Below are 20986 nucleotides of genomic sequence, written 5' to 3'. Positions count from 1 at the left end.
ATTAGAAAAGTTTACATTATCACCTCATGACGACCTCATCGCAAGGTTGAAACAATAACAACTGCACATACACTATCCGGATTAGCAACACGTTCTGAAAGACGAAACAACGAAGTCTGCAGTAGTCATGTGACTAATAACTACAAAGTGTAGATATCATAAAATGTTGGGTTTTTTCAAAACTGCGTCTATATTGCTAACAAAAGAGCTAATCTAATTAACTTTACAAATTGCGTCACAAGGAAAGTTACAAACCGACGCTTATCTTCATCTAAACGAGTTATTAATTATATATTATTACAGTGTAATGTAAATAATTATATATTGATTGATATGTATTCAACCTGTTTATTTATATTTATGTTTGGTCTATAATTAATTTAAAGTACTTAATTAAAATATTTAATTAATAATATTTCAAGCCCCCAATTATATATGCAAAACTGAGTGCATTTGAAATTAATGTGGCAATCCGCTTGCCGAACTGCGAGGCTTAATTGCATCACATCCGAGTCCAACAGTATGTCATCTCAACCTCCTGGGTGTGAACATTACAAGAGGAAATGCGCTCTTTTGGTAAATCTGTTGGACTGTCGTTTCTTGCTTAAGTGTCCATTTTTCTGTGTGATTGTTTAGGCTGTGTGTTGTAATCGTATGTTTGCGTGTCGTTTGTGTCATGATGCGCACTCAGATCATCAAATGAACAGACACGACGTACAACAACTGCAGTGCTTACTTTGTGGGACAAGGCAGAAAGTTTGCTGTTTGCTTTTCCTTAGTTAATTAATTAACTAAACTAGTTTTACGGTAGCTATCCGTATTTTTTTGTCATTTCATTGGGACACGTCATAGGATTGCTATGTACTGTGCTACAGTTACATTAGGAGGTGCAGTGCTTTAGCTGTCTCTATGTAGTAGATCTAAAGTGTGTGCATGCGTGCGTGTGTGTGTGCGCAGTGTGTGTGTGTGTGTGTGTGTGTGTGTGTGTGTGTGTGTGTGTGTGTGTGTGTGTGTGTGGTGTGTGTGTGTGAAGAAAGGCATACGACTTAGACTTTGCAGTAAGCTTGGTTTACTTACCATTAATTACAAGAAGACGAAGCTATTGGCTGTCTTGCCTGAAGATGTTGCCCATCCTCCATCGCCCATTGTTCTTCGTCCTGACTGTGATCTCATTGAGGTGGTACATTGTACCATTTTACCAGTACCTGTCTCCAATAGTTGCAGTTTGAATGTTGAAATATCAGCACTGATCACCAAATTAAGCATCTTAGTCATACCGGTCACTCGACCACATTTTTGACAACCAGACAAAGATCAAACTTTTCTACGAAGCTGAGCATTTTTGTTTCTGTAGTTCTTTCCTTTCTTTTGTATGTTCTGGAAACAGCTGTAATTCTGGAGGCTCAGGTTTGTTGTCTACAGAGTTTCGTGATGCGATGCCTCCGCTCTATCCTTGGTATGCCGTTATGGGAAGGGAAGAGAGACGCTTCCATTAGAAAGATCACCCACCTGCAGAGAATCTTCACTATGCTGACCCAGAGGTGTCTTTGGCTATTGGGTCACATCTTGTGCATGCATGAGTGTCGTCTACCGAGGAATTAAGCTTTTGGTGTGTACGCTATCCCAAGGAAGTTGCTCAGTTGGAGGCAAACATGAGAAGGTCTAGAGGATGCAAGCACAAGATTGAAATTGTGGACGAATAATCTGGACCACCACACAAGAAGTGAATTTCTAGCCTTGAACTTCCAGACCAGAGAGCTCGTGAACTCTAGTCTGGACCAAAACGATACTAAAATGATTTCGGAAGTACTTATCAAAACATGATGCTAAATGGTAGTCTAACATTGTAGGGTCTAGTTCAATAATGAGGTGGAAAGATACTGTGTTTTTGCATTATGCAAACATATCATTTGTAAATGTCATGAGATCTCACAAACAAAGAAGAGACGGCTGCCGTGTTTGCGGTGTTATCGTGGTGGACGGCATGAAACGATTGACTCTTTGATTCTTTGGTGGAACGCTAGCTAGTTTAACCGCTCTACTAGCGAGACTGCCGCTCGACCAGTTGTCAAAGGTGATGGTCTAGCGATGCTGCTGTGCATGTTTTGTCACTGCAAGCTTGAAAAGATTGAAGAAATGAAGCTGAAACTAAAGCTAAGATGTGTGCATGCACCAGAGTCTTCATCATGGCTCTGGTGTGCACTTAGTTGCCCAGGAGGATTTCATGCACATGTAATTAGCTGTAGTCACTTAGCATAACCAATTACTGCTAAACCAATTAGAGTTTACAACCGACATTCCAGTTCTAAGACACTGATTGGCTTAGAAGGCTATTTCTGAAATCATTTTAGTATCGTTCTAGTCTAGACTAGAGTTCGCGTGCTTCACGCGCTCTGTCATCTGGAAGTTCAAGGCTAGTGAATTTCAAGAAAGAAGAAAACGAGAAAGACCGCAAAAAAGGATGAGCAGAAATGGCAATGCAAAACAAGGCCAACAACATCAAAGTTTGATACACCGTATAAGATGAAATATTGGCAGGGAATTTATTTCGGCAGATAGGTACGTACTAGCGTGAGTGAGTCTGGGGACGAGGCTAGCGATGCGGTGGTACGCGGATGAGGCCACAAGATGGTAAAACCTCTGCTTGTCGTTTGTTTTGTCTACCCTGTCTAGCAGGGAGTTTGGACTTGAGAATGAGGCCGTGAAGCTATGATGATTAGGTGAAATAATGCGATTTAAATTCTGTAATTGCAAACTCCTCCATGACGTAGATAATTAACTAATGGGTAGAGAATATCATACAGATATCAATTATCCAACAACGATGTCCAACCGCCAAAATATATTCTGCCAATATGCTTTATCATCAATTTTTTAGCAAAATGCCAAATTCATTCCCACCAATGTTTCATCTTATCGGGTACTTTGCAGTTTGATGGTTGGGGTTTTACTGCTGTAAATCATGCCGTCTTGTAAGCCATTAAGCAGAAACATGGCTAGTCCTTAACTGTCTGATGTCAGTATTGCCATCAAACTTTCCTTCAACAAGGCCTTCACAATTGCGAGCGTTTTTGCTGTCAAAATTTCCATTTCCAAAAATAGTCTGTAGTGACCTTGGCCTGCACCATTCGGTAGTGGAATGAATGCAGTGAAAGGAAGGAAAGGAAAGGTGCGTGCGTGTCTTTGTTTGTGTGTCTGTAAACAATTTTTTGAACTGCTTAATTATTAACATACAAATATAAAAATTTTAGAATATGAAGATCTTACTAAAATATCGGTTAAGTTTGAAATCGGCAATCAGTGTTGACAAATTTGTTAATAATTGTTGTGTTTGTTGTAGGTGCGTGAGAATTGCTGCCGCTGTGGGACAAAGTTTGGCTTGTATTGTTGTCTAGTATGTCGTCTCTTTGATGATACAGACAAGCAGCAGTTTCATTGCAGTGGTTGTGGAATATGCAGGTGAATTTAAGTTGATGTCAATGTTTGCGTGTCAACTGCTTTGCAAATATTCTTGAAAACAGTAGTAAGCTTAGATTTAGATATGAATGTACACATTATGCAAAGTAATGCACTAGTCCAGTGTTTCAGCTAGGTTATTTGAGTGCGGTGCGACACCCTGCCAGACCTTCCCCTTGCCCTACCCGAATGTTGGGGTTTATTCAGCACCCTGCCTAAATATACACATATGTAGGCATCTTCACAACGAGAATCCCTACTACAAAGATCGTACAGCTAGCCAGTGACTACAGTATGTATTCTGGAGGGTCAGTTATATAGTTATTAAACTGTTGCACGTTACGGTGTGGGCAGATGTGATCCTGGAGATTCGAGGGCTGAAGGTAGAGACATGTGACCAGCACGAGGAAAGCTACTCTTATGCATGCGTTCAGAATTCATACCATGCATACCATTGAGTAAAACAAAACAGCGGGAGTTGGCAAAGCAGGGAAGAGCACCAAATGGCTACTAGTATATGTATGGTACGTGGGTGTTTCTGCACAAATTTGTCAGAAACTGGTATTCGCCTTTTCAGAGATTAACCACACCACAGACTGCCTCGTGCAATTCAGATTCCAGCTTTGACAACGAGAGACACGGTCAAGCCAAGCTTAGCAAGACATCGGAGAAACAACTGGAAGAAGCCACCAGTCCACTTGTGGTCACAAGTATGGCTTTATGAGGATGGAAGACTGGAAGACCTTGACTGTTCATGAGCACAGAAGAAGACAAACACAGACACAGAACTGGGATGTTTTGTAGCTTGTGTCGAGACTTCATAAATCCATCAACTAAACGCCAACTGACTTGGTGCAATGTAGGGTGCGAGTGTTTGCGCGAGGATTAAGTCATCACACTACTACAGTAGTACAGATTCTGCCTGCTTGTCAGTTTGATGTCGATGCCAACTTTCAGTTCAATGTAAACTCAATTTATATAAGCTGGGAAAACAATGTACATGACTCAATAAAGCCTGCCCCACTTTTGATACAAGGTGCTTTCCTTGGTAACCCCTCTTTTACGCAATTCAAGTCGTAGCTGGAATACTGAAGTCTGTTGAATTGCTTGACCAATTTGACCACTTTGTGTAGTTGTACTGTGTTTACAGGGTGGATACAATCTACTTTAATTACACATTTGTGTATTGTCGATATGCTATCTACAGCTTATCAGTATGATTATTTTCCTAACTATAAAATATCTGATGCAGAAATTTTTAACTTAAATTGACGTTGTGCGTTAAAGAAATTTGGAGCTAAAAGAACTTTGGAACAAAAGTTTTAGAAAAATGTCAAAGTTGAGATATAATAGTATGAGAAATATCATAGCACCATACGCACATACATCAATATACAATATTTCGTATGTTTTTATCTGAAAGTCATTCTTAGACAATGCAAATTTATTTATTTAAAATGGTTGTAATGTTTAGTGTAGCTATGAGTAAATTGAAGTCATGATGAAATTACATTTAATTAACAAGTTTCACTTGCAGTGAAGTTTCTGATTCAGTTGCTATTTTGTTATGTCATTAACCAACAGCAAACAGGAATGTTTGGATTTATCATATGATGTGTTGGTAATGTGTATGCAATGAGCACTTTATTTGTCACATGCTGACAATGGATGGTAATACTAACCATAGGGTGGTAAAAGTGCTTTCTTGAACAAAGGAACACACAAAGTTACAGTGTGCTATTGACTCATAGTCATACAAGTGCACCATTTTATCATTTCTTTAGGTATCATTACCAAGAGGTTATAGAGTGGTGTAGTAAGTGTTAGAGTTGATAGATGCATTTCACAATATATTTTAATTAGCTATAGATTGTAGACATTGAAATGAAGTTTGGTCTAAGTAAAAGTAAAAGTTAAAATGTAGTAATTCTTGTAATGAATAGAGAAGCACATTACAATGCTAAACCCTTGGCCGGTGTATGTAATCACATATCTCGTCACATGATAATGTTTTGCATATTGAGGTTTTAGCCCAACTCACTCATCTCCTGCATTTATTTTTGCAATTTTTCCAATGCATTTGTTTAGCTAAACAAAGGTGCAATCATGCGTACTTACAGGTCAGTCGCTTTGTCCGACAAACAGACAAATTTGCACGTCTCCCTTTGCAAATTCCCGTGGAGTGCCAAATTTCTGTTAAAGACGACAATACAATGACACTAAAACGACTAAGACGACCCTTAGGTAAAGCAAAGAACTAAACACTATGTACAGGATGGATGCTCGATGGCAAACAAAGAGAGGTGAAGCCTTATGATGACATCTTTGTCTATTGGTCGGTAATGACACCACTTTTCGTCTATTGGTCAGAATAGCTTCATTTGCATCTGTGCTAATCGAGTATAAATACGGTCATATGGTCGTACGGTTGCACGTCGGTCAACTACTTACCCTTAGCCTGGATATCCGGGTCTCTGGTAATTACAACAGTTGACAGTGGTTACCAGTTACCTGGTAATGATTCATTGCATTTTATAAAAATAACAGTTTTAGCAATAGTTTGATGTGGTACTGTAGTGCTACTGTATGTGCCAGTAATAGAGATTCTTGATTATTTTTGATGACTTAAGTTCTTGAGGAAATTATAAATCATTACTGCAACTCTATTAATTAATTAATTAATTAGTTGAAATATTGAATGCATGTGCAATGTCTCTATGATAAGTAAGGCTGATCTTATCAGCAATGATAGATTTTATAATGGTAGACGCTGGCTTTGAGTTACCATGCACAGTTTGTATTTGTATTTTAAATGGAAAAGATGCATGGTGGGCATGGATGCTTGCTAATGTGTGTGTGTGTGGGGGGGGGAGGTGGAGCAGATGGTAGAGCGTTGGTGATGACATCCGGGATCTTGTATTTCGTGATGAGGGTTGAAGGTTCGATCCTGGTGGAGGCGACACTGTCGCAGTTTCCTTGAGCAAGAAACTCGCCCACACTTGCTTCTCTTGACTCAGGAGTATAAATGAGTACCCGATCATTGACTGGGGTGGACATGAACGCTGACTTGGCAGCAACATCATGCAGCAGACGGGTACGTGTGGGCCTTGGTGTCCAGTCCCAGAGCTGTGCCATTGTCAGTGTCCCTGGATGACTCTGGCCAGGCTCTAGGTGGATTGTAGCGCTGGCCCCCACGTAGCGCATGGAGGCCCTGTCTCTAGAGGCAGGGGGAGCTATCTCCGCAACTGACCTCAAGGTTGACATCGAAAGACTTGGAGGGCTTAACATTTGTCAATTTTTTTGTTTTGTGTGTGTGTGTGTGTGTGTGTGTGTGTGTGTGTGTGTGTGTGTGTGTGCGTGTGCGATTGTTATAACTTATCTATTGAGTTGCAGAGTTGGCGGGAGAAACAATTTCTTTCATTGTTATTCTTGTGGATTATGCTTGGCCAAGGGTCTCAAAGGCAAGCACAAGGTCAGAATGTAGATGCAGCTGTCAATTTTTCTTCTTCTCATTAGCTTTTGCTGTTCATGTTAGTGTGTTCAAGAAGCATCACGAGCGAACTGTCCTATATGTATGGAGGTCAGAAATACCATTACATTTTCTCTTTATTGTACTGAATATTTTTATTTTAATAGGATTTGCATTCCTCTGTAGTGTTTTGCTCTGTTCCCCACTGTGGTCATTTGGTTCACAGGTGAGTCAAGAAAATGTTAATTGTAAAGTTGAATCACTAAGAGTGTGTTGTGCGTTTTATCTAAATTGTCTAGTTCTTGCTATAAGAATATGATGAAGAAGGGGTGAGACTGACTCATGCTTGAAAGATAGTTGAGTGATGCTGTCATTGTAATATTCATAGTATATACTCTTGTCCAACATGTGGGGAGTCTCTTGATGACATGAGTACATTATGGAAGATGTTAGATGCTGAGGTAGCTGCTACACCAATGCCAAAAGACTACAGAGACATGAATGTCCAGGTGTGCACTTTCTCTTTTCTAATCTTTCTCACGATGGTTTCTCTAATTTTCTATTTTTAGGTATTGTGTAAAGATTGTCACAAGGTAATGTCATTTTGATTTTGCATGTGATGCTGGAATAATTACGTTGTTTGTACAGGAGTCTTCAGTCAACTTTCATGTTGTAGGATTGAAGTGCCAATGCTGTGGATCTTACAACACATGCAGGACAGCCACTCAGCAATCTTAATAGTCCATTACATGTGTTTGCTATGTGTTAGAAACTCTGCTATTAATTGTGCTTGTATTACTAAAGAAAGGCAGTTTACTGTAAGCGACGTTTATCTTTTACAATGTTGCCAGTCAAATTTAACACAAAGGGGGGGGGGGAATTGTGGCTCCAAGTGGCAATATTATTTGTAAGATAATTGATGTCAAATATGGTAAATTTTAATTAAGATGTCTAAATTTGTACTAGAAAAACTGCTGTAGGATTTTCCAATACATAATGGCCAAATATATATATACAGTACAACTAGATATGACAGTTAGTGTAGTCAGCTTCTCAAAAATGTTGCTGTTGGTCTCATATCAGAAGCAATTCAGTTATTGACGTAAGGGCATTAACATTTTTATTCAGATGATGTCTTGATGTGTTTTTGCAAAATGTGGAGCAGGACAGTAAAGTATAATCAGTGCCAGGTTATTGTACGCACTGATTACTAATCACTTATGTGTAGTTCCCGGATGTCACCTTGCAGACATGGAGTTGATATCAGCCAGACGTTTTCTTCAGAACCAGACGGCTCATTCGTTTTTATCCGTCAGATGTCAACTGACAGGTTTGTTATTATGTATCTAGTGGCGCTAATCTAAAAGTTCTATGAGCTTTCTCGCCACTAGGGTCGGTTCCTAGACCTCGAAAGGGGCCCTTTAATTAATAGCGTTTTTTGTAAACCGAAACGTCCATTCGAATTTGGGGTTTTTGAACACGGTCTGCATGTATGGTTTCGTGAACACGGTCTGCATGTATGGTTTCGTGACGATTGGCCCAGCAGTTTTGACGACGCACGCTTCTTCCTCCATCGGTCCCATCCTGCATGCCAGTTTCACATATGACAGTACTTTTGAAAGAGTTTATGTATCTAGAGTTTGTATCTTTTATGGCAGCCTTGATTTGTTAGCACTGTCACGACGGAGAGAGGGCTGGGCTCTAAACCGACAATGGTTCCGAAGGTGCAAAAATGTGAGTCTGCATGTAATGCGTCAGTAAGTGACTGAGTACACGTACTGTACCAAACGTTGGCCAAGCATAACGCACGTTACATGGGCGCGCTTTAATATTGAAATCTGAAGTGGGTTGGTTAATTTTGTTTTGATTCGTAATAAATTGACTCTTTCTTGAAGTTGGTTTTGTACTGACTTGCATGTAGATTGATTTAGTTAAGCACGAATGAAGGTGTTGTCACATGAGAACAAATTAATTTAAGGCTTTCGTCAGCATAGCTTACGAGAATGGGGCTGATCACCAAATGATCTCCACACCGTGTTCCGTAGTAGTATCGCTAGTTCCGTAGATCTATTTTTCACTCTTTATATTTAAATGCTTGTATCACTGCGTTAGAATTAATTAATTGAGCAAGCGAAGACCTACACGCGCGAACACACAACTCTCCTTTTATATAAAGTTGTGTAATTAATTAATTTTGTACTGTTTGTGTTGTGTAATTATTAACTATTATATAAATACCGTTTTCATGTGGAAACCGAGGTCATTGCGTATTTACAGTAGTACGTGCCCTTTAGCTTAATTAAGATTTGAATATGGACTATTACTTTATATACATTGAGGCAAACGAAAAATATTGCTAATTTTGCATAGTCTCTAGAGAAGCCTATATATATATATATATATATATATATATATATATATATGCATACATTACTATATACGTAGTTACATAGTCTAGTCACTTGCATGCGTCAACTTGAAGCATTTACGTTACTGAGCACCATACGTAAAGCAACGACTTTCCAGGAAACACAATCAGATGCAATCTTACACACACACACACACACACACACACACACACACACACACACACACACACACACACACACACACACACACACACACACTCAATTGTATATGAAGAGCAGTCGCTAGCATGAACACTTACTTGGATGCGACGGATTTTGAAGTTTTATTGGTACATGTATTGAATTTTTTCTTCTTGTTTGAAGACTTTCCTTTTGCCTTTGCAACATCAATCTAGTAATTGCAATGAGCACCTGTAAAGAGGAAAAAGAAACAAATATAGAACGTTACTTTATACAAAACATGTTATAACTACGTATATACAGCTTCAATGTTGACGTTATCTTTCGCGCTCGTTTCAAACTGTTGAATGCCGATTTTCTTTGCATACTCGACAGCATCGTCTGTAGCAACTACTCTCATTTCTTCAGAGAGATCACACTTATTCCCAACTGCAACAGAAGCAGAGCACAAATGTATAGATTACTAGATGTACTTTAATTACGTTTATTTTTCTCTTTCACGTCTCACCAAGTACTCGACTAGGAAGAGGTTTATCACAGTGTTCGTCAATTTCATGTAACCAACGTCGTACTTTATCGTAACTTTTCTCAGTAGTAATATCGTACACGACAATAGCGCCATACGCTCCTCGGTAGAAGCTATAAATAGTGTAGACGAACTAGACATCCATTTTTCTCCTACACCGCCTCAAGCATGAGAAAAGAGCTCTTACGATGACGTGAGAGTTCCAAATCGCTCTTGCCCAGCGGTATCCCATATTTCCAGTTGGACTTTCTCGCCATCTACTTCAATAGACCGAAAACTGATACCGAATGCGATCGTACTATATAACTCTAGCATGCAAGAACAACTTCGATAATGGTTGCATGGTAATATATTGCCATGATTTTCTTACGGCACGGATCATTGGCAGCAAATCTGCCAACAATGCTGCTCTTTCCGACATCTTCAATTAGAACGAAATGCCTCGTGACAGACATCACATGCATCGACATAGAATATGCACTTTAAGGTTAACCAGTTTTTACTTGTGTCGCCGAGAATTAGCAACTTGAACAAACTGCGATCAGACACTTGTGTCATCAGCTTTGAAAAGATAAAGGTTTCTGCTTTACAAGAACATACGGGTTAGCAACTCCACTGAAATTGGTGTTGCGTACTGCATGTGAAAGGTGCATTTGGTTTCATTTAGCGGTTAGATTGAAGTAAATCAATCGATTAATTTACACGGAAGAATTAACATGCGGTTACTCTTCGTTTTGGTATCAACTTGCGTGGGTAATTAATGAATGAATTCGCTTTCGAAGACATGCAGATCTAGAGACATTACTTACGGTGTCTCAAGGAAACACAATCGAAAGTATCGTACTATAGTTAGTTTAGTTAATTACTATTTCATTTGATGTAATGTCAGAATTGTGATAAGTCTCTGAAAGGGTTATCTCCGGCTTTGACAGAGCATTACTTCATCAGGCGTGTATCGGCGTGGACGACGACACACGGGTACTGTACTGTACGCTCCATGCACGTACGCATGCATGCACGCACAGTGACTCATGCTATCTGAAGCTGCCACTAAAGATGATAGATTTATGAGTATCATTTATGCATGAAAGCTCTAGATTAGGATGCGGTCACTTGTCAGTCTGAAAGTTGAAGGCTACTTCTAAGCACATGCACTTCGTAGTTTCATGCATGCACGTCTTTCCAGCGGAAATTCTTTCCGACCACATGAAAATCGAGTTCTTTGAGTAGTTACAGTATTACATGATTTGGAAAGCGAATATCACTTCACCTGTGTCGCAATCGAGGCAAACTGAAAGATGTTGCTAATTTTACGTTGTCTAGAGATCGACACATGAACTATAGTGAGTCACTGTTATTGTGCCACTTGCAGCATTTACGTTGATGTGTACAAAATACCAACACCATTCCAGGAAACGAAATAAAATACAAATTTAATTATATCAAGAGCAATCACTAGCATGAACACTTCCTATGATTGGCCAAAAATTTTTGAATTCTCAAAGAACTTTTTCTTTCTGTTTGAAGACCGTTCTCCTTTTCTCGTTGCAACATCAATCTAGTAATCGCAATGAACACCTACAAGAAGAGAGAAACAAAAAGGAGAACGTGACTCAGTCTATCTGCAGTAATACAATATAATTACAGTTTCAATATTGACATTATCTTTAGCACTCGTTTCAAACTGTTGAATGTTGATTTCTTTCGCGAACTTGACGGCATCCTCTTTAACAACCATTCTCATTTCTTTAGAAAGATCACACTTATTCCCAACTGCAAACACGCAGAAGCAGAATTAATTAACGCAAAGTCTATTCTTTGCTTTTAGTTTTGTTTTCAAGTCTCACCAAGTACTCGACTAGGAAGAGGCTTATCACAATGTTGGTCAATTTCATGTAGCCACTGTTTTACGTTATTGTAGCTTTTCTCATTAGTAATATCGTAAACGACAATAACACCGCACGTTCCTCGGTAGAATCTACAGCATGAACGAAAACAAGCATAGAGATCGTTTCTCGCACCACCTCAAGTAGGAGCAAACGAAAGAGCTCTCACGATGACGTGATAGTTCCAAATCGTTCATGCCCAGCGGTATCCCAAATTTGTAGTTGGACCCTCTCACCATCTACTTCAATTGTCCGAATCTTGAAATCGACGATCGTGCACATGCGATCTGGCTCTATACAAAATCAATAATGCATGATTGCTTACTAATTGGTATACGATGCCATTATCTCCTTACTGTACGGTTCATCGCCAGCAAATGTACCAAGAATGCTGCTCTTCCCGACATCTTTAGTTAGAACAGAAAGTCTCGTGACATCACATCGATATAGAACACGCACTTTAATAAGCTCCTACTTGTGTCGCCGAGAATTAGCAGCTTAAACATTAAACAATCGGACACTTGTGCCATTACGTTGAAATATAAAAATGTTTCTGCTCCACAAGAACATACGGGTAACTAACTCTGCTAAAATAGTTTTGGTTACGTACATGTTAAAAGTGTACTTGATGATATCAAAGAGATAAGAAATAATTAATAAAAGTGAAAATGTCCATAACATTCGTCAATTGTCTGTATGACGAAAAACGTACAGTCGCTGAACTTGACAAAAAATTTGTTGGAACGAATTACGTACGGTCATATCAAAGTAAGCAGGGCAATCAGTCAAAAAATAGGGGAGACATATAGTGCACTCCCTAGGTAGGGATGGCACCGGTAGTTAATATTAATCCCGATTTTCACTTTGGGATAGAATAGCTCTGAAATGCTTCCGTAAAATGCCACAATTTTTATATCGTCTTGCGTGGCTACGCAGGAGCCATGATCTTTGACTAGCCCTTTTGCGCTAGCGTGTTCGGACGACGTTGAGACGACGTGTTCTACTGTGAAATTTGACATGCCATTTGCCAAGCCTTTTTCTGGCGTGTGAGTCGCATGCATGTGTCGACTTGCCAGTTGCGTGGGATCTTCGCCGTTCTTGAAGCCGCTCACAGGATCTGCGCTTCTCCGTTCATTCCGCACAACTTGAAACTCTCGACGATATATATATATATATATATATATATTTTTTTTTTTTTTAATTTTTTATTTTTACTTTTACATTTAAACAGAACTAACTACCAAATTCTACACTACGCTACGGTGGGTATATCCCAACTATCAATGTCCTGTACTTCAAGTTGAATTCTTCTGAACAACATCCTTGCATTGTATTTCCACAACTGTACCGAAAGTTGTTGCGTCAAATTCTGGAAAGCTTGATGGAATCGAATTCCGCTGACAGCTGAAGTTTTAGATGCAATAGCTTTTAACGTTTTAATGCTGAACGGAGACCAGAAACCCAATGTTTCCAATACCAAGGGGTAAAAAAGACCACCTGTTGCCAGAACGTTTGCTTCGTGACGTGTGTCCTTCTGTTCTTCACCTGCTTCAGCTGCTGCCCCAGCCCTTACTGCTGCTTTTGTCACGTACAATGGCTGCAATGAGTTTCTGACTGTTATGTCGAAATAAGCTGGTTTGCCCTCTAAAAAGTCAGGATGAAAAACATCACCTGGACGACTTTCGTCACTACCACTGCATCTCACTTCCTTTACCACGTCTTTATTCTCAACTAATAACGCCTGGAAAATGACTTCTGCCAATGCGTTGTGTCTTCTGGTGCGTTCTGGACCTGTACCACAGCTGATGAGGTGATCTCCAAAAGGATCGATGTGTTGACGACAAGTGCACAGGATCGAAGTTGGAGGAGAGGGAAACATCTTAATCCCTAACCAGAGCCGTATAGAAATGACAAACTCATGAGAAAGCATGGAAAGGCCGAGATTAGGGTTTGGTATTGCCCTCAACCACGCTCCCGCATGGGGTGTACTGATGGAATTTAAACGAGCTCTGTCTCTCAAGCTGGCATTGTTCAATAAACAATTGAATAAATCAGCATCGAGTTTTGATTGAATTTGTCGTTGAGTCGAGTTGTTGAAATATAGAAGCAAATGACTGTGTTCGTTTTTCAGAAAGGAACAACTCTGAAGATAACTTTCAGATTCTTCCAATAGCAGTGAAGTCGGAACGTGTACGTTTGTTGAGGCCAGAGAATTACAAGCTTTCCTAAGGAAATCTTGGACTAACAATTTTGTGGAATTACAACTCCCCACGTATGCAGCTGGTGCAGACTTGACTGCTTCTCTCAAACCGAGACCCCCAAGTCGTACAGGTAGTGTAGCCTGCAACCATGCTGTGTCTGTAATGGAGGATCGACAGATGATTTCCAAAGATCGACGTAAGCCGACATCGAAACGGCGTAATTGGTCTGTCAACAAAGCAGGAGTCACAGTACGTAACAAATGATTGATTTTACAGATACTCTGACAGCTCCGTAGCAAATGCAATTCAACTTGTGGATCCTCAAGGTTACTCAGAAGCGTTTGAGACTCCAAGACTTTATCAACACGTTTGGATATAGATGATCTGAAAAAGTCTACAGAGCCATGGACTGGTGATCCTAGCAACTCAACCCCTTCTGACAAACGTCTGACTTGACTGGGAAACAAGGGAAAAGCTTGGTCTCCAGACGGCCAGTATAGTTCACATTTATTTAAGTTGACATGTAAGCCATAACTGGGACCCTTTTCCGAAACACTTTGTAATAAAGAAGATACAGACTCTCTCGAGCCGAAAAATGTCCCATCATCCAAATACCAAATTTGAAGGTGTAGGTTCGAAATAGCGCCAATAGAATCCAATAATTCCAGAATCACAAGTGAGAACAGAAGAGGGCTCAAGGGATCTCCCTGTTGGACACCAGCTGTAGATAAGATTTGATGCCTACCGTAACGCATCTCACTAGGTACGTGGTAGGACCACTGAGCCCATGCAAATAATTCTGGAAATTCTCTCCGCAAACGTGAAAGAAAGGCTGGTCTGGAGCACTCATTAAAAGCATTAGTCATGTCAATTTTCAAGCAACAGAAGTCTTCTTTATCCCAGTTAGCATCAAGAAACGATTGTGTGGTGTGAATAGCTGATTCCATACCACTTCTAATACCCACTCCTACTTGGCCAGTTGGCAAAAAGACGTCTGGAAGGCGGTCTTTCACAGAAGCACAACAGAGTTTACTTGCCAGGCGCCGGAGTACTTCTCCAACTGCAATTGGCCGAAAACCTCCTGATTTCTTTAAGAGGGCAGTCAGTGGTGCTCCAGACAACCAAGGTGCGATTCTTGGATCACACTTACCCGCCAAAAGCTTTGTCATGAATCTTGAAAGATTTGCAAGGCACAACTGAGCATCTGGGACATATGCTCCTTTCATAATATCTAAAAGATGTTGAGCCCGAAGCTGAGAAAAACCAGGACTGGAACCTCTGGGAAAACTTTCTAAGGCTGATAAAACTGCAAGAGAATCCACAACTAATGGAGGTGGAATATCATCGGACCATTCAGGTAAAGCATGTTCTGGGTGACGTGATTTAAGTTCATCTAGCACCATTGGGTCATCACGAGAAGCACAACCACAAGAGCCCAACACTTTCATAGCATCACCAAACCTACCCTCGCGTGCCAAATTCAGTGAACGACGAGCATTACTTTTGGCAATAGAGTATATACATGTATATATGTGTGTATACATATATATATATATATATATATATATATATATATATATATATATATATATATTACAGTACGCAGCCATCCCTACTTTGTTTCATATTTATTACATAAATATTTTGTATTCTTTATGCATGTATATTGTAGCTGTGGTATCCGGAAATCCTTTAGGTGTTCTACTGAAGTCAGTATTTCGGACCCGGCAGACTGGGCTTTGTGCACGTTAGCTAGACGTATACTGTTGTTTGTTGTGCCTAAAAAGTCTCTACGCTAGGGTTACAGTAGTGTGGTCTGCATGGACCAGTGATTGAACGGACGGACAGACGGAGTCACGGACAATATTGAAATGCAGTGCATGCCATCATTATTGCTGGTGTTAACTTAAATATCCGGGCATCGGGTAAATATTGTTGTTCCAATAATTAGTGTGCCAGTCGATATGATGTCTTCGCATGCTTTCAAGTCTTGAAAAGGTATCTATCTACATATCTACATAAAGAAGAGCTGTGTGTGTGTGTGTGTGTGTGTGTGTGTGTGTGTGTGTGTGTGTGTGTGTGTGTGTGTGTGTGTGTGTGTGTGAAAAATCAGGATCTCCAAGAAGGGCGAGTCTAATATCTACCAAATTTGGCTCGCTCAAGCCGAATCCATCCATGTCGAAAGTAAGATTGTTGTCGTCTTTCGTACTTCTCCCGCGAAGGCACGATTTCTTGCCGATGGAACTCGCCTCGAACCCGTCTCCGCTCGCGCGTGAATATCTCCGTAACAGTCAATCGGATCTCCACCGAATTTAAACTGCCTGTTTCCAACGTCGGACGGTACGCGTGAAGCGTGTCGTTTATTGCGGGCGACGTCGAGAAAGGAAAGATATTTTTACGTATATCCGGGTCTTGAGAAAACGCCCACTTTTGTTTGCCCGTCTAGGCCCGTCGAAGAGCTGCCACGTTCGATACACCTGTACTCCGCAGCGCCAGCAACGTCTTCGAAGTGAGTGCGTTCAACGGGACTGTCGAAATGGCGAGATTTAGACGATTCATGACTTGGTATATATGCGGAACAGAGTATCCGGGTGAGTGCGTAACTGCACGTGACTTTCAAGTTTCTGCTGCTCGAATATATTTCCGAACGAGATTTGCGTCAAATAGATGCCAAGTTTGATACATCTGCTCCTCGCAACGGCAGCAACGTCGAAGTAACGAACGGGACTGTCGAAATGGCTACTACCAATCAATATCCAATTCAACTTGGAAACGAGGCGCTCCGTTACATTTTCTTTGTCTTCAACGGAATACTAGCTATTTAACAATCAATATTTTCAGAACTGGATACCATTGACCGGGATATAACTGAATGAGAATTCTGTCTGGCTGCTAATTTTTGCATTGAAAATAAATTGCACGCTTTATCTATATTTTAGATCTAGAATATATATATATATATATATATATATATATATATATATATACATGTATACGAAGAGATATATATGCTATATTCTAGATATAGAATATAAAGGAAAGAGGCGTTGCATGGCCAGAACGAAGAGTCTGCTTTAGATTTAGACTCGATCTCGCTGATAAACACAGAGGGAAGCCTAACAGCAGATCTCCATGCCATTATGATAAATGCACAACTCAAAACTTTATTTCTGCAAACGAACCGTATGTCTGCCAGGAGCATTTAGAAATCTTCTCTCTTTTTATGCTCCTGGTCTGTATAAGTCATTGTTGCAAATGCCACGGGAAGTCTTATATATCTACAACGTTTACGTTTGTGAGCTGCGACAACAGATTATTATAGATTAAACGCCGCCACTGACTGCGAGCGGGCTAGAGGATAATTAATTTAATCGACAGAAGTCGATCTCACGAAATCGTAGGGTTAGGTTAGAACGGTACGTACGTTGTCACTTATGTATAGCAATTCAAACATTTAACTAAAGTGCATGCTTAGCTCCGGTCTTGTATGACATCGTCAATACAATCTTTTGAAAATGGATAAAGGTATGTACTGTACTAGTAGAAAACAGTGCGATGTGATACACAAGTCGCATTAGATTTCCTTCCAACCTATTTCGCAATCTCTACTCGTCAAGCCGCCAAGTATTGCAAACGTGATATATATATGTATCTAAAGCGTATAACAAGACAATTAACAACACATTCATCTTAGAAAAATACCAGCAATCCATGAACGTTTATGTAGAAAGAAAGACTATCCTATTAGATTCGAGCCGCCATGCAGTCTAAATATCTACTAAAACACAATGCACCTTTACACGTCAAGTCTAGGTCAAAGCGCGGCAACGAGCACATTATAGTTACGGAAGTTCTTCGTACAATCCAGCTCCGACACCCTCAGGATTGTCGTAGATATTCACATTCCCGCCACCTGCCTGACTGCGGATACTAGAGTTGTCATACGGGTTAAAAACAAAAGCCGTCGGATCGTCATAATCGTTTTCGTTACTGCGCCTTCTGCCCGTGCCCGTCGTATTGTCGTAGGGAGATGCTGTCTCTGGACTGTCATACAGGTGGCTGCTCTTTCCTTTCAGCGTATCGTAGAATGGATTACGTGCAACAGCTTCCGGCTGGAAAGGTTGCTCGTAGCCTCCTGTTCCTCGACGACGATCATTGTTTGGCATATCACTGAAGTCGCTGTATACTGGATTGTCAAAGTTCGCCCCATCATGCTACAGTATAGCAACAAACAACAATTACATAACTTTGTTTGCCAATCACCAAAGTTAGTGCTACTGTATATCTAAAGCTATATACCTGGCGTTTGGTGTGCCGTCTAAGAGCAGGTAGTTCACCGTAGGTAGGATTCTGAAATACCATGTCACTTTCATACACAAAGTCTCCGTATTTTTTATATTTCCTCCTGCAGTTAGAGCGATTGAAGAAACTTCGAAAAGAGACAAACCAAGAATTATACTCACTTGTAGCAACAGTAAAGAATCACCGCAACGACGAGAGCGACGATTAGCGGAACAAGTATGCCAACGCCGATGGAAACCTTCTGGTTAGACGTGAGTGCATCACCACCACCTGCACAACGTTCACCAACAATGACCAACCTAATTACACCAAAATGTCTTCTAATGTCACCTTTAAGTTCTCCCGGCGGATCTGCGTTTAGAATGCACAGATTTATCTCTTCGGCAGTCGATTTGGTCAAGCAGTCGGCAGGAATAGAACGAGGCTGTAGACACCGATCGCCAGTCCAAAAAGGCGTGCAACTATAACAAATACAATGAAACGTCAAGCAGTGAACAACTTGGATTACGCAATGAGCGTACGTGCAGATGGGAGAACCGAGTTGAATAGCACACGAGCCACCGTTTTGACAATGCGACGGTGGGCAGGTGGGTGCGGCAGGAGTCGGTGGTGGAGTCGTGGGAACAGGAGTGGTAGGCAGTCGCGTCTCACAATCGGTACCTGTGTATTCTGGAAGGCAAGAGCACATTCCGCGTTCCTTCTCACATGCCCCACCATTCAAACATGTACAATTCATCAAGCAGTAGGAGCCGTACTTTCCATCTGGACACTCTATCATACAAAATATACGTAACACACACGAACTGTACAAACATCGACACAAAAAGCGAGTGTTCGTGCGTGCGTACATACATACCGGTATCACAGAAGGTGCCAGTCCATCCAGGTTCACAGTTGCAACTGCCATCGACGGCCTCACATAAAGCGTTGTTCTGGCACTGGCAAGTCATTGCGCATCCTGCACCATACGTACCAGAAGGACACGCTGGCAACAATCAAGTAACAGTAAACGAGAGTGTCCAGTTGTAGTATTAAGCAACTTACTGTTTTCGCAAGTTCTGCCAGTGAAACCTGGAAGACAAGAACAGTTGCCAGTGAAGCGATCACAAGTCGCACCGTTTTGACACTGGCAAGCCATGCCACAGTCCACTCCAAATAGAGTAGAACCACACGCTGCAAATAAGTGAGATAACGTTGCTGCATTTCAAAGACGACAATAATTCCTTACGGTCACTACAGTTGATTCCCATCCATCCTGCTGTACAGCTACATTCACCAGTCGCATGATGACAGGCGGCTCCATTTTGACAAGAACATGTCTGACTGCATAAATCACCATACGTATTTTGAGGGCACACTGGAGAACACAAACGTATTTCAGTAAAAGTACATGAAACGTATATGTTATGCATAGCATAATAAATCATTACGTACAGTTTTCACAGCGTGACCCTTGGTAACCTGGTCCACAGTTACAGCTTCCGGATACTTTGTCACATGAAACGGAATTAGCTGAACAGTCACATGCCTGGGAGCAGTTAGAACCAAACGTAAAGGAAGGACATACTGCAAGCACAACTTTATTACAAACACTATGTATCATTACTAGTTACAAAATGTTTTACCGGTGTTACAAGACAGCCCAACGTAGCCAGGATCACAGAAGCAAGTTCCAGTGATGTGATCACAAATACCATTTACACAGTCACAGGTGAAGTTACAGCTGTCACCATATAAGCCGTCTAAACATGGTTTATCACACTGTAAACCCATCCATCCAGGACTGCACGAGCATGACCCGTCAACATGGCTACATGTGGCGCCATTGAGACAGCCACACAGCCCAAGGCAATCTTGACCAAAATGTGCAGAATCACACTGATCTAAGCAACTATCTCCCTGATAACCAGGAGCACACACACACTTTCCATCCACAGGAAGGCACTGCGCACCATTAAAACACTGGCACTGTTGATTACAATTTGGACCAAATGTCAGATGAGGACACACCAGCTCACAACTCGATCCGTGCCAACCAGCTGTACAATGGCACATCCCACTAACGTGATCACAGGTTGCTCCATTTTGGCATGAACAATTAGACTGGCAGCTGTTACCAAAGGTGCCATCAGGACACTGCTGATCACACAACATGCCCAAATACCCAGAACTACACGAACAGCTACCATCATATGGGCTACAATCTCCATTGACACACTGACATGGATTAGCACAATTCTGTCCCCAAGTGTTGCTCTCACTGCAAGCTACACAAGTCCAAAAAATATACAACCAATGCCAAGATACATTTGACATGAATGCTACTAAAGAATCTCAAGACTATGTTGTAGAGCATGTCATCAAGCAAAGTACAACTAAACGACAAACAAAATAAGCTCAATTCATGTTTTAAGATGCCTAGCATGTGCAGCACGAAAATGACTACATGTCTATATGTAATTAGATTTCAATCAAGCCACCGCACTGTTTTAGAAGATGGTCATGGAAATATACTGTGCACACAGATTAGATCTGGCAAACACTGGTGACAAATGAGTAAATCAACATACGTTACTTGTACCATATACTGGACACTA

At 40.8% G+C, this 20986-nt stretch overlaps 6 protein-coding genes across 6 annotated transcripts in view; 1 reads left to right on the top strand and 5 right to left on the bottom strand.

Annotated features, from left to right (window-relative positions):
• The first annotated feature begins 505 nt into the window (after nucleotides 1–505).
• Nucleotides 506–9296, top strand: LOC134181202 (RING finger and CHY zinc finger domain-containing protein 1-like). The gene is made up of 10 exons (XM_062648432.1): nucleotides 506–576; nucleotides 637–756; nucleotides 3341–3459; nucleotides 6850–6928; nucleotides 6992–7036; nucleotides 7093–7151; nucleotides 7225–7254; nucleotides 7314–7434; nucleotides 7495–7518; nucleotides 7574–9296. The coding sequence occupies exons 1-10, from the start codon at nucleotides 523–525 to the stop codon at nucleotides 7661–7663; spliced, it is 741 nt and encodes a 246-aa protein (XP_062504416.1). The 5' UTR covers nucleotides 506–522; the 3' UTR covers nucleotides 7664–9296.
• A 253-nt stretch (nucleotides 9297–9549) lies between these two features.
• LOC134181205 (ras-related protein Rab-35-like) lies at nucleotides 9550–10590 on the bottom strand. The gene is made up of 5 exons (XM_062648434.1): nucleotides 10504–10590; nucleotides 10371–10421; nucleotides 10188–10308; nucleotides 9983–10113; nucleotides 9550–9903 (listed from the first exon to the last, which is right to left on the bottom strand). The coding sequence occupies exons 1-5, from the start codon at nucleotides 10556–10558 to the stop codon at nucleotides 9764–9766; spliced, it is 498 nt and encodes a 165-aa protein (XP_062504418.1). The 5' UTR covers nucleotides 10559–10590; the 3' UTR covers nucleotides 9550–9763.
• Nucleotides 10591–11219: 629 nt separating this feature from the next.
• Nucleotides 11220–12456, bottom strand: LOC134181203 (ras-related protein Rab-35-like). The gene is made up of 6 exons (XM_062648433.1): nucleotides 12362–12456; nucleotides 12243–12293; nucleotides 12056–12179; nucleotides 11848–11978; nucleotides 11646–11773; nucleotides 11220–11578 (listed from the first exon to the last, which is right to left on the bottom strand). Exons 1-6 carry the CDS (start codon nucleotides 12414–12416, stop codon nucleotides 11456–11458), a joined length of 612 nt encoding a protein of 203 aa, XP_062504417.1. The 5' UTR covers nucleotides 12417–12456; the 3' UTR covers nucleotides 11220–11455.
• Nucleotides 12457–13091: 635 nt separating this feature from the next.
• LOC134181383 (uncharacterized) lies at nucleotides 13092–13967 on the bottom strand. Its single transcript, XM_062648653.1, has one exon. The coding sequence runs from the start codon at nucleotides 13814–13816 to the stop codon at nucleotides 13139–13141; it is 678 nt and encodes a 225-aa protein (XP_062504637.1). The 5' UTR covers nucleotides 13817–13967; the 3' UTR covers nucleotides 13092–13138.
• On the bottom strand, nucleotides 13903–15575 carry LOC134181464 (uncharacterized). Its single transcript, XM_062648736.1, has 2 exons — nucleotides 14002–15575; nucleotides 13903–13907 (listed from the first exon to the last, which is right to left on the bottom strand). Exons 1-2 carry the CDS (start codon nucleotides 15533–15535, stop codon nucleotides 13903–13905), a joined length of 1539 nt encoding a protein of 512 aa, XP_062504720.1. The 5' UTR covers nucleotides 15536–15575.
• A 2137-nt stretch (nucleotides 15576–17712) lies between these two features.
• LOC134181462 (uncharacterized) overlaps nucleotides 17713–20986 on the bottom strand; it is a 33678-nt gene continuing 30404 nt past the window's right edge. The window contains exons 54-63 of the mRNA XM_062648735.1: nucleotides 20015–20656; nucleotides 19824–19955; nucleotides 19618–19746; nucleotides 19434–19562; nucleotides 19246–19374; nucleotides 18911–19160; nucleotides 18720–18850; nucleotides 18551–18659; nucleotides 18387–18492; nucleotides 17713–18301 (exon numbers count right to left, since the gene is read on the bottom strand). Of these exons, the coding sequence (XP_062504719.1) occupies nucleotides 17930–18301; nucleotides 18387–18492; nucleotides 18551–18659; nucleotides 18720–18850; nucleotides 18911–19160; nucleotides 19246–19374; nucleotides 19434–19562; nucleotides 19618–19746; nucleotides 19824–19955; nucleotides 20015–20656 (2129 nt within the window). The 3' untranslated portion in view covers nucleotides 17713–17929. The remainder of the gene's footprint in view (nucleotides 18302–18386; nucleotides 18493–18550; nucleotides 18660–18719; nucleotides 18851–18910; nucleotides 19161–19245; nucleotides 19375–19433; nucleotides 19563–19617; nucleotides 19747–19823; nucleotides 19956–20014; nucleotides 20657–20986) is intronic.

Source organism: Corticium candelabrum, chromosome 6, assembly GCF_963422355.1.
Source record: "Corticium candelabrum chromosome 6, ooCorCand1.1, whole genome shotgun sequence".
NCBI lineage: Eukaryota > Metazoa > Porifera > Homoscleromorpha > Homosclerophorida > Plakinidae > Corticium > Corticium candelabrum.
Note: the sequence above shows the minus strand (reverse complement) of the source record. Positions and strands in the feature narration are given on the sequence as shown.